This window comes from Thamnophis sirtalis, unplaced genomic scaffold, assembly GCF_051295495.1.
Source record: "Thamnophis sirtalis isolate CommonGarterSnake01/CBP01778 unplaced genomic scaffold, rThaSir2_p1.2 scaffold_11, whole genome shotgun sequence".
NCBI lineage: Eukaryota > Metazoa > Chordata > Lepidosauria > Squamata > Natricidae > Thamnophis > Thamnophis sirtalis.
Window position 1 is genome coordinate 42,276,142 of NW_028261391.1, and position 18,655 is coordinate 42,294,796.

At 34.9% G+C, this 18,655-nt stretch overlaps 1 protein-coding gene across 5 annotated transcripts in view; it reads right to left on the reverse strand.

The window, feature by feature from the left end:
• Positions 1-338: 338 nt before the first annotated feature.
• AMMECR1L (AMMECR1 like) overlaps positions 339-18,655 on the reverse strand; it is a 28,716-nt gene continuing 10,399 nt past the window's right edge. For 4 of the 5 annotated variants that reach the window (XM_087725679.1, XM_087725680.1, XM_087725682.1 and 1 more), the window contains 5 exons: positions 13,086-13,196; positions 12,683-12,797; positions 11,531-11,621; positions 10,683-10,779; positions 339-3,943 (listed from right to left, as the gene is read on the reverse strand). In XM_087725679.1, the coding sequence (XP_087581805.1) occupies positions 3,832-3,943; positions 10,683-10,779; positions 11,531-11,621; positions 12,683-12,797; positions 13,086-13,196 (526 nt within the window). In that variant the 3' untranslated portion in view covers positions 339-3,831. Of the gene's footprint in view, positions 3,944-7,694; positions 8,255-10,682; positions 10,780-11,530; positions 11,622-12,682; positions 12,798-13,085; positions 13,197-18,655 lie in introns of those variants that run through there. The other variant, XM_087725684.1, reaches the window with a different exon arrangement.

Sequence of the window (18,655 nt, forward strand, 5' to 3'; positions counted from 1 at the left end):
TCCTGGAATATAATCTCAATTCTTGTTTATAAAAGGGGGAAAAAACTATACAAGGCCTATTACTCAATATTCTATATGGATCCCAAGACAAAATACCACAGCCAAACAAATGTGAAGGGTTTATTTTATTTTTTTTAAAGAAATGTCGAATCTCATTCTTTCTGAGACTTTATCTTGTAAAACACAGTAATGTTAATGATCCCCTCCCCCTTTTCATGCTGGTTTTGCCACCATCTTAGAGTTCAATTTATTTTTTTAGAAAGATAATTTGAATTATTAAATTTCTATGTGAAAAGTCAAAACGGACAGACTCCAATAAAAAAGGGACAAGATAAAAATGTATCCACTACAATTTATTTTCTACAATACTTCATTAGAGGGTAAAGTTCAATGATTTACACTCAGAAGTTATATAGCTAGGAGGCAACCAAGTGTAATAACAAAGAATTGGTCTGACATCTCTTCACTGAAGGTTTAAAGAGGTTCTTTAAAAGGAACAACTTAAATTAACCAAAGCATTATTCATTTTAGAATTGGGGAAAAGATACAAAACAGCACTCAGTCAGAGAAGACTGCAATGTTAAAATGAGTAGGGAAAAGGGTTATGTGCAAAACTTGAAATGTGGAAGGTTAAAATATGCAATTAAAAATAATATTCAGAACAGGTTGATGTAATATGTTGACTGTAACATCTTTTGAATTGAAATGCCTCTATTGAGATTGCTATTTATTATGAAAAGAAAATCTCTTGAAAAATATTAAAAACAGCGAACTTCTGATAATTAATGATATCCTCTGCTGTTACTTGGAAGGGATGGGAACTAAAAAAAATCCCATAAGAGTTTCTAGGCTGCAACAAAGGAGATTCTCAACCACTTAAAATAAATTCTCCTAGACCAAAAGGCACTTGCTTGTAACTAAGGATGAGCCATTTCCCAATCACACCAGAATACTATTGCTAAGTTCGCTGTACAGTTACATCACTCTTTAATCAGATGGAAAATACAACATTTAGGACTCTTGAAAAGACAGCGTACTTCTGGCTTTTTTTGTTGGTTTCCATATCTTTTCTATATTGGGCTCATCATAGTACATCACTATAATATATAGATCCATGATCAATTCATTCTGTAGCATTGACATACCATACTGTGACTGAATTACTGTGATGCAATTCATTTATCTTACTGTTCTGTGTGTTCCATTGCCTGTTGCTGTTTTTACCTACTAAAAGAAAATCACAATCCAACTTTAACAGAGGCATTTCCATTACTATGGATTAGGGGATTAGATGGAAACGGGGGCATGGAATGGGACCAGCTCTCACTCCAAAACTATTTTGATTTATTTCATTATAATAATAAAATTAGACCAAATAAGTTGTCTCTCTTAAAAGTCTGTTCTTTAAAATATTAAGGCCCCCATCTGACTCCTAAACTCCCCTACACTCATTAAAACAAAAACAAATAATTAATGCTATACACTGCTGATTACATGTAACAGGGCAAACATTTTCTTTTTTTAAAAAAGCAATATTGATACGGCACTATATGCTTGCATGACCAGTCTTACCAAATGTGCTCAGGGGTGAAAGTTTAGCACCATTTTTTTCCTTTTTGCTTTAAAAAAAATCTTTACAATTGAAATTCTAACATAGAACACTAATATTAATTTGTGTAGCCCTATAGTTCAATACTGTCTGAGAGCAGAGATGGATGGCATGACCGGAGCTTAATTTTCCCTTCCTGTTCTACAGTTTCTTTTGTATTGAGGGCAGCAGTAAGAGTAGTAACAATTCACTTTAATTTGTAAGAAGACTAATTTACTCTCAGTAATAGGAAACTGGAAAAATCCCTTCATGTATATTTACTTTCAGCATAATCAGAAGGGAAAAAGTAATAGTCCAAATGAATAATCCCAGTGCAAAACTAAACACTTTAACAATATTGTGCATGGCTAGTGTGTATTCCTCTTTTACCGCTCCCTTCTACAAGTATTAAATAAACGATGTGATTTTTCTTCCTGAAAAACATGAAGAGTGCTAGAAAAATGCAGTTTGAACGAATTCTGCATTCTCTGAAGTAGGCCTGTTGCAAAGAAGGTAATATACAGTTGTCATTTTCTAGACAGCCGTTTAAGTGTTGCCAAATAATGTTTACCTCAATATATAAGCAATTCATATTTACTTATACTTCTTTCTAAGAATGGGGCATCTGCTTGGCCTTAGAAGCTTTGCTTTGAGATTGCTTTTACTCTTCTGTCTTGCCATGATAAGGTTAATTTGTTCAAAAGATATGGAGATTGTTTTATCCTATATTCAAATGGGATTTCTAGATACTTTTTTTGTTTTTATTTTTGATTTACAAAAGCAACTGTTGTTCCATATAGTGCAATATGATATCATACTGCCATTATGCTGAGTTCATCATCTGATTGTTCCTGGTTTTCAAGATGATTATCACTTTTTTCAGAAACCCTGCATTTCATTTCATTTAGAAGATTAATGCTACCATTTTATGAATTAACTTTGGGGATATTGCTGTTCTTATGATAACACTTAATGACTCACACAGGAAAATTGAGATAGTGAATATTTTGAAAAAAATCTTGTTTACTATATAGTGTCCTGCATATTCAATTAACAATGGAAAATCTACAGGATATTAAAACTTGAATCTCAATTATTTTTTTTGGTGGGTAAATAACATTGTTTAGGTTCCAATTCTAAGTACAATTACCTGGAAGCAATTAATTTAAACACATTTGTTTTACTTCCAATTACTGTATATTATTTAGAACTGAAGCATCAGTGCAGCAAGGACACATGCAGATCTGATAACCCACTTCAGCTAACATTTAATGTGTTTTATTACCTATTAGTGTTACACTAGCAAAAAAAACCACTGCCTATGAAAAACACAGGTTTCATGGAATATTTTCAATAACAAAAATCCACACTCTTTTTATTACAATAAGGATAGCTTTGTGGGAAAAGATCTGCTGCAATTCATTTACAAATCCTACTATCTCAATTTTAAGTAAGACACCCAAAAAACCCCAAAGATTATATTTTTGGGATACAAGGAAACCTATGCTACTTCCATACACAACCCATGGTTTGCCTTCTTGCATGCAGTATCTTATCTAGTAAGTTATTTTCTTTTTGTGTCAAAAGTAAAAGTAGCTAGGTGTATAAATTAAAATCTTCTGGATATGAATAGGCAATGCATTTTATCTGCAGTAAATTTTATTTTACCTTTTAAATCTTTGATTAATTGCCATCTTCTGCAAGGAGAATTCCAGACATACCATCCTTATAACAAGTCCTAAAATGTTTGCTGGGACATGTTAGGACTACGTAGCTTATGGCAGATAAATATTAGAGATTAAAAAAAAAAGAAAATACAAATAACCTAAAAATCTTTTGTTGGACTCCGTTGCCAGACTGCCAGACGAAATCTCCTACTTGATCAGGGGGCATTGTAATTAACAATTCAAATGAACACAGTGCAATTTAATACAGAGACAGAGCAATCTGAAAAGGTACTGCCATTCCTCAAGTTTCTCTCTATCGAACGGCAATGGTCCCAGGTACTCAGTCCAAATGAACCCTCATTCTGAAAATGAAGTAAGCTTGGGCCTCTGAAATTCAGTTGCACTCACTTGGTAGCCCCCACCACCCATAATCAACTGGAAGGCAGACTTGGCAACGGAAGCTAGCATCATAAAATGGTGCAGTAATAGAAGTAACTGGACCAGGAAGAGGAGGCATCTGCTCCAATGATGTCGTAGCTGGCAGCTGGGGGGCGGGACTGGTCATGCAGCTTTGTGTCAGGAGTAATGATTGTAGAGGGGTGGGGCATGAAGAGTGCCATTTTGAAAACAATGCTGTCGTGAAGCCATGTATTCTGCATAACTGATTGTCACCTTCTCACTACGGTATCTGAAAGAAAAAATGATGGGTTTTTAAAAATACATTTATAAATGAAACAGATCAAATGTGCCATAGATGAAACTGAAATCCTATTGCTATATGTTGATGCAATAACCTATTAAATTTTCTATCAATACAGTTCTCTTAATTTAGGCTTCTTCAATCTGCTATCGGCCAGACATAAACTTCAGAGTTATTGAAGCTGTAGTCCAATAAACTGAGACAATATCAATTTTGTAGGAAAGGCTTTTTATATTGCTAGGTATTCAAATAATATGAAAAGATCAATATTCCAATAAAAAGTGATATATTATTTATTACCGTGGTCTTCCACTCACTCTGGAAGCAGAATTGAAAAAGACTTTGAAGTTGCTTCTGGTCTGAGGAGATATTTCCTTACAGGTTTTGGAATGACAAACCAGAAAGTGCAAGGGTTATGAAAATGTGATGTGTATATAAATTCAGTGTACCATGTTCTCACAGCAGAAGCAGGCATTTCTACAGTGGAACGTTCCAGATCCCTGAGAATGGATCCCTTTTTACAAAGTAAAAAGTAATGGAGTTACCTTTTAGCTAGGGTACAATTTAAGATTATAATGCTTTTTAAAGGAGTACATAGAGATCTATGTGAAAACCCTACAGGTGCCTTTCTGGATCATAAAACCAACAGAATAAAAACAATAATCAAGTCAAGGACAAACATACTGTGACTGATTACCAATGAATTCAGCAACCAACCCACCTTGCTTCAATTAACTTTTCAACGCTGGCCTTAGCTGCTCAACCAAGGACTCATAAATAATTCTGATATGAGAAATGGGGAACAGTCTAACTCTGTGATAGCGAATCTACGGCATCCCTCTCTGCTGGCACTACATCGTCAACGTCAGATCTCCGTGGCATTTCTTTTGTGAACTTCTGTTTCCCTGTAAACGACGAAACAGAAGCTCACAAAAGAAAAAGATCTTACCTCTTGCTGCACTGCTGATGTTGGGATAGCCTGCCTCCTGTTGGCCAGCTGGTCTTTGGGTCTCTGCTGTACATGCCCATGCATGCACATGCTTGTGCATGTCCATGCATGTGCATATCTGCACATGCATGTTTGCATGCACACACCTTTCAGTTTGGGCATGTGCACACTTGGTTTGGGCACTGGGTGTCTAAAAGGTTCACCATCACTAGTCTAGCTTTTTGGTTCCCCTTTCTGTCCCTCATGACTTGGAATATTTGGGAAGTCCCAACATATGCTTTCTTGCTTTTTATTTTGCTTTGATGTATGGTTAATTACTGTATGTGCCTGGTTCAGTGCGTCTGCAGCTGCCTGGGAATGCTTTGGATTTTCCCATTAGCATCTGAGAAGAGAAGATTGTTATGAGTGGGAGTGTGGAGAAATTACATGATTGAACTAGTTAGGAAGGTTGGAGATGGTTGCTGTTTTGTTGAATGGATTCTGGAACTGGGTAAACAGTATGGGCAGTTAACATCCCCTCTGGTGTCTAGGCCAACTGGGTCCCTGGGGTGCAGTATCTGTTGGCCAGTACATCTGTGGAGAGTGCAGTGGGGAAATGAGGGAGCATGTTCATATTTCGCTGGAGATTGGACCTCAGGATTGGCCATAGTTGTTGGAGAAGTCATCTGCTATAACCCCAGGCAGCAAACTGCTATATATGCGTGTGGCAGACATGTGCTTTCTGTAGTGACATGGCCAAACTGAGAAGAGATTATCACCTCCCACTCCTCTGAACATCAAAATAGTTTTCAGCTCATGTAACCTCCAATTTAATATTGATGCATGCTTGAAAAGGGGAAAATCATAGAAGAAACCAACTATAATTGAATAGATTTAGTATCAATTTCTCCATCTTTTTCTTTGTGCTTCCTTTTTAGTTCAACTAATCCACTAATGGCAGTAGTGACCAATAGTACTCAATGTTCTTTTAATTAGTATGGTAGGTGTTATTGCTATCTGGTGTTCCACTCACTACTAGATTCAAAATGTAAATGTGGAGAAGGAATTGTTAATGTTATATTGGGAAAAAAGTGATGAAGTACCAGCATACACATATAGAAATTATGAATAGAAAAACAGATTAGCTAATCAAGTGAAACTAGGATGGCTCTAGAAGAGTCCACAGATCTGGGGGAGATAGTTAAGTGCATCATAAGCTTAGAGTTGTTATAGTCCCGCAAATGGCCTAATATATTCTGCTGATGTTTATCTGATGCCATTTTGATATTGAACTTTAGTTGATTGGATTCTTTTGTATAGGCTTGAGTAATAAATCTTCTGAACTGCAACTTAAGTAATGTCCTGATTCTTTATGCCTGACATTAATCTTCAGCTGAAGTTCAATACTAAAATGACACAAGAATCAAAAGGAGTTGGACTTGGAACGTTAGTGGGAACATAATGACTCTAAATTGATAACATATTTACCCCTTTTTAGGAAAAGTGGTAGAAAAGGTAGCTGCTTGGCAGCTTCAGAGGATCCTAGATGAAACAGAATTTCTAGATTTTTTTCAGTCTGGTTTCAGGCCCAGCTAAGGGGCAGACACTACGTTGGTCACACTTATGGATGATCTCTAGTGACAGTAGTATGGTGGTAGTGCAACCATCCTGATTCTCCTGGACCTCTTAGCAGCCTTTGAGACCATTGATGATGGTATCTTTTGGTCCAGCTACAGAGCTTAGGACTGGGTGGCACAGTTCTGTGCTAGTTTAGCTCCTCTCTCCAAGGCCACTCCCAATCGGTATTGATAGGGAGTGAGAGATCCAGCCCCCGGCCGCTCTCTTATGCTGTGTCGCAAGGCTTAGTACTCTCTCCACTCCTGTTTAACATCCACATGAAGTCGCTGGGTGAGATCACCAAGGGTTGACATATCATCAATTTGCTGGTATTGATGCTTTACATCTTGTGACCCAAGTGATGCTATTGTTATCCTCTCATAGTGTCTGGAGAGCTGGGGCCTGGATGGGGACAACAAACTGCAACTGAACCTGGCAAGTGGCTTTGGGTGAATGGAGTTTCAAGATTCGGGTCTGAATGGGGTTGTCTTACCCCATTCAGACTCAGTTCACAATTTAGGAGTTCTCCTGAACCCGCAACTCCTGCTCGAAGTTCAGGTGGTGGTTATGACTTTGACAGCCTTTGCATAGCTTTGGTTTGTGCACCAGCTGCAATCTTTCCTTTTTTTAAAAAACTATTTTTATTTGTTTTTGAACAAGGACAAACAAACATAAAAATAAAAAACCCATCTTCCATTACAAATTGTAGAAAGTGTGTCAGTTGGTTACAGTATTTCCATGAATCTCTTCCATAGTCAACCTGTTTTTCCTATCAAATCACATATTTTAAATTCACCTATATTAATGTATATCACAATTATTATATCTCAATCTTAATTTGACTATAATTGTTTTTACGTCCTTTTATATATAATATTCAAAATCTAGAATAGGATTATATGATAACATTCCATTAAACCATCCTAAAATCATCCAGTCCCAATACATCTTTATAACATATTCTAGATAAAGCTTTTAAACCTCCTCTCATATATTGTTTATATAAAATTTCATATTATCAAATATATTGTTTATATAAAATTTCTATATATTGTTTATATAAAATTTCATATTATCAAATATATATATATATATATATATATATATATATATATATATATATATATATATATATATATATATATATATATATATATATAATCATTATTAATCAGTATTTAACTATAGCTATTGTCGCTTCATTTTATACATACTATTAGTAAACTAAATTTAGCTTAATTTTTATTATACATTTTCATTGCATCAACCTGTATCCCCCCAGCAATACTACGGTCTTATATCTCTTACCATTTGTAGCATTAATATTCTAGTTACTTTCTTAATAAATCTTGTATAAACCTCCCTTGGCAACATGCTATTTCTTTTGTATCTCACAAAAGTTTGAAACCCAACATCTGCTCTTTCCATCTTTGGTTATCGCTAGTCTTCTATCAAGATTTCTCTCCTTATCTCCGTCAATTTTTCTCTCTTTTCTTCTTCTGTGCTTTGAAGTCTGGGGTAGAGTTCCAATCCATCCATCTCCCCTTTCCATATTCCGCTCTTGCCATTACCAACCACGCTCACTTTGTTGTCAGTATCCACAGTTTCCTTATCTCTTTGCTCATTTTTTTCTTCCATCTTTTGAACTCTGTCTTCCACTTTCTTCATTTGGTAAACATCTTCAGTTTCTTCATCAGATTTTTCTGTTTTGTATTCCATATTCTCCAATCTCTTTTCAATTCTCTCTGTCACAACTAATAGATTTTGAATTTCAAACATAATCATTTGCAATGTCACAGTTTCTTTTTCTTGCTGGGTCATTTTTTCAATTTTGCAGATACTGCTATTTTAATAAACTTCAAACAGGTTCATTTATTATCTTTCAAGTCAAAATGTTGTCTTCCCTCCAATAGCTAGTCTATCACTAAAGGCCCCTGTATAACAATCTGTGCTCTTCCTACTATCACTGTCAGTAAACAAACTGAAAGAACCTTGAATCTCAAGTGATCAAAGAGAAAGAAGAAAAAACAATGTATCCAGCCTTCAGCCTCTGAAAAGCAGTGTAGCTGCTTTTCCTCCTGTTGTTACAACCCAATTTATAATCCTTCTTATTTTCTTCTTTATATTCCAAGCTTAAGAAAGAAAAAAAAACCACTTAAATGGAGATAAAAAACAAGTCCAATCAATCAAATCAAGCATTATAAAAAAGGGGATTTTAATCCATAGCAAAAGTGAAAAAAGAAGAAGAAAGAATTAATCCATTCAGTTTAAAAAATAGGGAGCCCCTGTAAAAGTTCCATCCGTGAAAAAAAAGAAAGAAACTGGATAACACACTAAGTTCAATGCAGATCAATCTCGCCTACAGTCTTCTGTCTTCAATCTTAACTTTACTTTTTTTCTTGGGTAGTCTCTTCCTCTAATAATAAAATTTCCTCACCAATTCGATACACTTTCTCTTTCCGCTTTTTTCCCGTTCCAGAGCTGTCCCAACTTCAGCAGCTTCATTAGCTGCATTTCTGTCGCCGGAAAAAAAGGCTATTCCTAGATCTTTCAGGGACTTTGCGGTGTCCCTGAGATCAGCAGGAGGTGCCCTTCTCAATCACCATCTCTGTGGGCCGGTTTAGGTCCGAATGGACCGTCCAGTGGCTGAAATTTGACTGCAATCTCGGAGCACCAAGATTGCATGTCGTGCCGTCACGACATCAGCTCTCTTCTCAGCTGAAATCTTTCCTGATCAGGACTTCCTGTGCTCATTCATTCAAGCCCTAACCATCTCTTGTCTGAATTACTACAATGCATTTTACATGAAGCTATCCTTGAAATCCATTTGGGAGCTTCCACTGGTACAAAGTGTAGCAACATGAACAAACTATGGGGCCCATAGAATGACCCATGTTATGCCACTGCTCTGTGACCTACACTGGCTGCTGCTCTCCTTCTGAGTGCAATTCAAGGTGTTGGTTATGACCTTTAAAGCTCCTCATGGCATAGGTCCAAATTACTTGATGAGCTATCTCATCTTGCTAAGACAAGCCTGCCCTACCTGTGCTGGCAGAATGTTTGTTGAGGATCCTGTTGGTCAAGGAACTCTGACTGACAGGATCTAGGAGAAGAGCACTTTCTCCTGTAACGCCAGCTCTCTAGAACTGCCTGCCCTTTGGGGTAAGGTTTGCCCCACTCCACTATCCTTCCACAAGGGCCTAAAGACCTGGCTTTGTGCGTTGGCCTGGGAACCGAATTGGGAAGTATGTCACTACAGGTGGCTACTGGACTAATTAGCTCTGTCTACTCTTTTCATACAAGAGCTGACTTAAATACCTGTTACAAAAGAGCAACAATGGAAGAGGACATTTACAATTCATGAAATTAAGCAATTAATTTTCATATTATTAAAATAAAGTGGTTAGTCAACCTTTATGATTATGATACTTCTAGAAATATCAAAGCCTAAATATTCCCTAATGTTTCCATTTTATGGTTCTTTTTAAATTTTTTGACTGTTAATTATTTCAAAATTATTGAAAATCTTGTTTTTGAATGGGCAGAAAAAATTAAGCAAGATTCCACTAATTAATTCATAGAGTATAGCCCCTACTTTTTGGAATATTCTCCCCTCAGAGATTAGAATGGTGCCAACCCCACTGACCTTTCATAGAAGGCTTGGAATGTGTTAGGGGCCCTGTTTCTTTGCTTTACTGTTAGCTTAATTATCTCGGTTGCTGTATGAAATTATACTTTGGATGTTTTTATTGTTTTTAATTGCTTTAATTGTGTTATAGTTTTAGAATTGCAAGGTGCCCAGAGTCACTTGGGTGAGATGGGCGGCTATATAGAAACTATAGAATGAATGAATGAATAAATAAATAAATAAATAATTTAATACTGTTAAAACAGTAAAATAAATGTTAAAAGATAACATAGATTTTATTTTCTCAAGATGTCATTTCCTCCCCTAAAATTTCTTTGTAGATTTAAAAAAACCCCATAAAAATGTAAAATAAATTCAAATTGTTAGCAATTTGGCGATTGGGGTGATGGTGGTGGTGGTAGTAACTATAGGATCAGGATCATTTAATTTAAAATTTAAAACCTTGCATAAAAAAACAATTTTCAGAAATATGCTCTTCCAATTAGAAACAGAAGCAGTGATAATACTAATACAAAAATTACAAAAAAGTTTACCTGGTGAGTTTAATAGTTTTCCTAAAGTCATTGGTAATTGGAGCCTTCAAACCACCTTTCCTGAGCAGGGAGTCTATTGTTTGAATCTGATCCCAATCTGTTGAAAATGACAGCAGCAGACTTATAAATACAAGCTTAATTTAAAAGAGAAAGCTCAAGTTACTCAGGTTATTGATAAGTTGCTGATAAATAGCTACTGATAAATAGAATAGTAACTGTGAATATTGAATACTACATGATTAAAATTTCATGCATACTTATTTCAATAATAAACATCCAAAATTATCACTTCTAATATTAGAGGGATTCATATTATTTTATCTATATAATAAACAAATCTAATCATGCTTAAAAGTGAAGTATACTATAGCTATAATTTAAAATTTTAAATCTACTAAATTTCCCTGTAGGGTTTAAATTATACTTTGGTATTTTTATACAGGAAGAGAAAATGTGATTTTCTTCTTGCTGGAATAAATAATTTGCGGAATTGTATTATATTTCAGGGCAAAACATCAAAATAAATCATTGACTCAAACCATAATCTGTTTTCACGGTTTGAAATATTTAAAAGTCCAAACAGTTACGAATAATGCAGCATTTAAAACAAGACTGCCACCTTGTTCCTTAACAAAAATTAGCATATAAATCTAACAAATAAAAAAATACCTTAAAAAAATCACCACCCACTGAACATATTACTATTTTGAACCATTTAAGGTCAAAGCCTCTGAATATTTCAGCCAGATGAAATGGTTTGATTCAGAACATCACTATCTCATGATTTACATTCTTTCATTTATACAGTTTTTACTTAATATAGAATTTATATTTTATTCCTAACTCACCTTGTTCCTTAGCAACTTCAGGTAAATATGTAGCTGTGCGTTTAACACCTTTCTCATTGATGAATTCAATTCTGATCCCATGGATTCCAACCTAAAAATAGAAATATTAAGTCAGTTGGGATGTATTTTCTGGGAAAAAGGATTCACCCTTGCCATGGATCTTATTCAAACATCAATCCCAAAAAAATCTTGCCTTGCCTTCAATTCTTGTATTAGTCCCTACTGACCACAAAGAGGTGATTTTTGCTTGGCATTTATTATCCAAGAGTAAAAGTTGACTGATTTATCCTTCTTGCTTTGTTATTCTTAATAACTGTTTCCAAACCCCTAATTTAAATGTACCCATTTCTTTTCTCTTTCTATAGTGTAACTGTAATTTTAGATGTCATTGTCAAGATTATAAAAGATATGTATATTTTTAAATTTGTCTTCCTCATTAGAACTGTTCTTTTTATTTTTCCAGAGAAATGTCCGTCTTTATTCCTTAGCTTAAGCCTTAAGAAAACAAAACTGTGTATCACCCTTTAACATTAACTTTGCTTTTTTCATTTTCATAATGAGCTATTCTCTCTTCTTTAGTTTCAGAGATGATGAAATATTTTCCATATCACAATTGGCTCATGGCTTGATTTCTAATGTTTATTTCAGCTCCTCTCTCATCCAAACCTTCCATTCTTATAGTGTATTTGCTAAACACATATTGGAAAAATATTCATCTCTAACTCATTCAGTTTCCTGTTCTGAAACATTTTGTTTTTCTAATCTCAGTTCTTCCAGCAACTTTTCCTAGGAAGTTGGCATCCTTTATTTCTATGGAGGCCTATCAGTTCACATGTAAATTACTATTAGCTTCACCTATTCCTCTGATTTTGATTTTAATTAGGTGTCCTTATGAGGAATCCATGTTTGTGTTGGCACCATTCTCAGGTTCACTGAAGCTATGAAGTCCTGCCTATGTCTCAAGGTAATAATCATTTGGGAGGGACTGAAGTAATTTATTCAGTAATTCAGTTTTAATCATCCCTTTTTAAAATTTCATTCTTTAAATTCTATCATTATAACTTACCATTACTATGTATGCATAGTACAAGATATTGATCTGAATCCAAATGGCACAAAAGGGTGATAGAAAATTCAGGTTCACAGTTTTACCTCCCAGTCCAAGTAGTCAGTGGCATCCTCAAAATTAGTGAGGAGGGAGACAGAGCAGAAAAGTTTAGGCAGCTCTTCACGAGTCAGGGGTGGAAATCTGCTGTCCTTAAGTGCACTAAAGTGGAAAGAGAACATGCTCACAAACATATAAAACAGCTCATCATAGTATAATTTGGAAGTTTTACTACATTCTAATAAGTATTTAGTCACAATTAAAATTTAAGATCAAATTTCAGATTTACACATATTACAAGAAAAGATATATGTATGTGTGTGTGTGTGTATATATATACACACACACACACACACACACATACACACACACACACACACACATATATATACACACACACACACAAAACAAATTGGGCTTGGTTTTCTGAGAAATCACTGTTGAATTTACCTGGTTAATGTGTATTCCCTGAGTCCTGAGTGAAGATTCATGGCAGAGAAAGTTCCAATGCAGCCCCGAAGTCGTTTGTCTCGGCCTGTCTTCCATGTCACAAAGAGTGGGCTGAAAATGCATAACACAAAAGTTTCAAATAATTCTTGCTAAGAAAAATGAATTAAAATACAAAAAATATGACTGCATTTGTAATGAAAAATCAATTTATGCCTTTTTCGGCTTTCAATGCCTCCTTTTCAATGAACTAATATTAAAAATTACAATCTGCTTTCCTTCTTTTATACTTTCCAAAACCTTAGAAGTACTTAAAATGAAAGGTTACATTGTTTTTACCTGCTTCCTTTCTGTGCAAGAAGAGAGAAAATTGCTTCTTTTGGGGGCAGGACTTGGCAATGTTTGGATGACCTAAATCAGGTTATGTAGACAGCATAATCCTATTGATTCTTCTGACGTATTCAAATGAAGGGCAGGGAATCTGAGGCCCAAACAAATTTTGCTAAATGTCAGCTACCAACTTTACTGTTCCTTTATCAGCCATATTGTTGACCGCTTTTATTTAGCAACATCTGAAAGGCCACAGGTTTCCTGCTGTTCTGCTAGTCACTTTTAATAACTTTGGTAATGGTTTAGTACTTGACTGATGTTCCAGTCCAGAAGCAAGATTTTATGATGGCTCTTTCCTCAAGACAACAGGTTCCAGAAGTGTTGGGAGTATGATGTTCTTCCTCATGGAAGCCATCTTATCCTCAATGTTCATTTCATTGTCTGTATTGTTCACATTGGGGAGCCAGTTTGCTGTAGTGGTTAAGACATCAGGCTAGAAACCAGGATCAATATTACAAGAATTTTTGTTACTCTGGATGTAAAATACCACATTAAAAAATTCTGATCAGACAATCAAATTGCATATCTAAGAGCACTTTAGACTCCATGCAGATAAATAAACTTAAGCTCAATTACCACAGAAGAGTTGGACAACTCACTTACCGGTAACTGCTGCCAGGAAAAGTATCTGTTCTTGGACAATAAGCTCTTTTGTCTAGAATATCAGCTTTGAACTGGGGGAAGGGATACTTGATATTGGTGTGAGTCTGAAAAAAGGTACTGTTGTTTTCATATTAAATTTAATAGGTAGATTCCTTAAAGCAATAACACTTTTTCACATTCACTGGATAGCCTGAAAATATTGGACTGTTTATATTAATAGAGAGAAATAAGGGCAGGAATGCTTGTAAAACATTTTCAAAGTTTGCAGTCCTGATGTACCAATTCCCTAAAGACTGGAAACAAACCTTTTGTATTTCATTTCCTTTTTTACACTTTATGTTTACAGACATAGCTTCAGCTTGGAATTACCAGTAGTGTTAAAACTTAAATAGGTCACTTTTTAAGTCAGGTACAATGAGCAAATTACAGCAAATTACACTTGTATTTTAGTTTGAGCTTGAACATTGTATAAAATACTAAATTATCACTGGTGAGAAAGAATCTGAAAGCTCACATGAAAAGAAAAAGGTGCATCCAAGCCTGAAATTTTTGGGTCTATTGTCTATTGTGACAATTCGCCACAACCAACTTGCCACAGCCAACTCGCTGCAGTACAAGAGTTACACTAATATTAAAGAAATGGTGGAATAAAATGATTAAATAAAAGATGGAAAAGGAGGGACAGAATGAAATGTGAATTAAAACATGTTTTTATTTATTTCAAATAATTAAATTGAATTGTTAAAGTATCCCATGGAAAGTTGTTCTGTGGCGAGTTGGCTGTGGTGAGTTGGTTACGGCAAGCTGTCCCAGTCTGGACATTTTTCTGACTTCTTGAGTCTTGAACTTTTCTTAAAGGTAATTTGAAAACTCTGAATGTATCCAATTATTAGTAAATGTAGAATTGGAATTGCTTAAGTAAATGTTATATAGGTTATGTTTTCAACATCTAAGCCCAATGCAAAGTGCTATTTTTGATTTATAAAATCCTAAATAATTTGATTCTGTACTTTGGTGAAGTTCTCTGACTATGCCTTTTATAATGACCAATAAGATCCTGTTTCAAGAGTCATGTTATGTGGGTGCTAAATGTCATGGACCCACAGCATTTTGTACTAATTTCCGCAGTACAGGTTGTTTAACAGTCTTATCTTTGCTATCAATATTTTTTGAAATAAAGCCTTTTAACACATTTTCTGCTAATGTATTTATTTGTATTATTATTTTGTGCTGTTTGCTTAATCAAGCATATACTAAATGCTTCTACTACCATGTTATTTGTTTTTTTCTAATTTGTTTATATTTAAGTTTAATAAAGTAACCTTCTAACAGCAATTGTTTTCTGTGTCATATGAAGCCTGCACAAACAACCAAAATATGCTTTCACAATGTTACTTAGTTGGCCTGCATAATAGAAGTTTTATAACAATCTGACTCTGTTTCAAGTGTTCTCACACATAAATGCTAAACAGTAATATGTGATGGAACTCAAAAAATAAGCCACAATTATAGGCAAGTATAAATGAATTAATGCATACATACTTTTATCTCTAGTTCTCTTTTCTATGATGTCATACAGTACTGCCAGAAACCATATTTAAGGACCAAACTAAATACTGTATGACAGATCTTGCGGAAATGAAGAAAATATGTATAATATGCTTTTTGAAGGAATTCCATTCTTTTTAGCGGGATTCTCGTACTTTTTTTTTCTCATTATGCTTCTAATTTAGACTGTTCTTCCATGATGGCTATTTATCCTAAGACAACAGATAATTGGACCTGCTGCAGTGTTAAAGTGTCCTCTCAATCAAATCTAAATAAATTCTTCAAGAATTTTTTATGAAGAAATTCTAAAGCCAGGATAATGTCATGCCTAATTTAGATTAAATTTAAGTTTATCTAATTCTTAATCAGGATCATACAGTAGTTTTGGTACCATTTGCTTCTAATTTGTTGGCTATGCATATTCATGCATCTATCAAATCTGTGTTTTTAATTTTATATTAGTCTAATGTCCAACATGTTTATCAAAAACAGTCCAACATGGGTTTGTCAAAAACAGATCATGCCAGACTAATCTTATTGCATTCTTTGACAAAGTGACAAAATTAGTGGATCAGAGGAATGCTATCGATATAGTTTACTTGGACTTCAGTAAGGCATTTGATATGGTAGACTATAACCTACTATTAGATAAAGTAGAAGAATGTCGGTTGGACAGCATCACCACCAGATGGATTCGTAACTGGCTGACCAACCGCACTCAACGTGTAGTCCTCAATGGAACTGCATCCACGTGGAAGGAAGTATGCAGTAGAGTACCCCAAGGCTCTGTTTTAGGCCCAGTACTCTTCAACATCTTCATCAATGATTTGGATGAGGGAATAAATAGGCAACTCATCAAATTTGCAGATGACACCAAGCTGGCAGGAATAGCCAACACTCCAGAAGATAGGCTAAAGATACAGAAGGATCTTGACAAACTTGAACATTGGGCATTATCTAATAAAATGAAATTCAATGCTGAAAAGAGTAAGGTTCTACATTTAGGCAAGAAAAATGAAATGCACAGGTACACTATAGGTGATACCTTGCTCAATAGTAGTAACTGTAAGAAGGATCTTGGAGTCCTAGTGGACAACCATTTAAATATGAGCCAGCAGTGTGCAGCAGCTGCCAAAAAAGCCAACACAGTTCTAGGCTACATAAACAGAGGGATTGAATCAAGATCATGTGAAGTATTCATACCACTTTATAATGCCTTGGTAAGGCCACACTTGGAATATTGCATTCAGTTTTGGTTGCCACCATGTAGAAAAGATGTGGAGACTCTAGAAAGAGTGCAGAGAAGAGCAACAAAGATGATTAGGGGACTGGAGACTAAAACATAGGAAGAACGGTTGCAGGAACTGGGTATATTTAGTTTAATGAAAACAAGGACTAGGGGAGACATGATAGCAGTGTTCCAATATCTCAGGGGTTGCCACAAAGAAGAGGGAGTCAAACTACTCTCCAAGGCACCTGAGGGTAGAACAAGAAGCAATGGGTGGAAACTAATCAAGGAGAGAAGCAACTTAGAACTAAGGAGAAATTTCCTGACAGTTAGAACAATTAATCAGTGGAACAGCTTGCCTCCAGAAGTTGTGAATGCCCCAACACTGGAAGTCTTTAAGAAGATGTTGGATAGATATTTGTCTGAAACAGTATAGAGTTTCCAGCCTAGGCAGGGGGTTGAACTAGAAGACCTCCAAGGTCCCTTCCAACTCTGCTATTGTATTGTATTGTATAATGTGCTTTTAAATAAATCTTAACTGTTCTCCTCTGTATTACCTCCTGATCTAGTTTCTGAGTTCTTCAGTATGCTACACTTCTGTTGTTATCCAATGATTAAGAAAATCAATGGAATTAAACTAGCTGTAATAAGTATTTCAGATCTAAATCTAAAGCTCATTCTAGCTATCTAGTACAGAATTTGTTTCTATTTGTTTCTTTGTTTCTATTTTTAACAACATGGCTAAATATGCTACAAAAACCTAGTTTGCTAGACAATTAATTTAAGCATACAATAATCTGGATGAAAATTAACGTTGCCATGTCTATCTAAAAAATAAGCCTGCTGTTCCATTTATTTATCTGAACAGCAAATAATCTATTAACATTTATCTTAAATGTAAATGTTTAAATCAGCTCTTACAAATTGTAATGTTATTGTTACATAAACTATTTTTAAATATGAGCCTGAAATCCTTGATAACAACAGTAACCCCATGCTCTTTTTAGCCTCTCTGCTTAGAATTTCTTTAGATTTAGACTTATTCATCCAAAGGGAACAAAGCATGGTCAGAAATAGAGATGATTTTTTTCTCTCTCCAAAAACTGGTATTGACTACAGTACATCACTGACTTTATGTTTTTGGTGTTCCAAGCTGGAAGCCAAGAATACTGCTAGGATTGTTAGCCTCTGGTACAACATTTATAAATTCTCAGTGCCATGGATTGAACAGATACACAGAAATCACTCTTATATATTTACAAAAAACGGGGTTAAAAGAAATAAAAAACTGCATCTTTTGTAAATAAGCTAACTTTAAAATATAGGCATTGAACATAGCTATGTTATCCAGTTAAAAATAACAAACAGTATAGTATCTTAATTAAGACCAATTGATACATTACAAAGTAGCAAACAAGTTTTGAACTCAGAGTTACTATTCAAACAGACTTCTAGGCATATAGGTGGGTATAATGTTAAAAAAACATGGCTCCTGAAACACTCTTTGTCTTGTAAAAATTGTAAATTTAATTTAAATTTTAAGTGGAATCTGCAACAAAACACTGCAATGTAGAGTGCTCTTGTACAGGATAACAACTAGCATCTTCTTTTTCAAGGCAATTTCTCCTTACACTCTATCTGTTCCCTTTTAAGATGAACATCTTTCATACACATTGTGCAAAGACAATGTGCATCATTCACTTGCTCCTCTTAAAAACTTTTTCAGTGAAGCTTTTCCATTACTTTTGCAAACCTCAGAGTTAACAGAAGATTCCCAATTATTCCTCCTCATTATTGGATAATG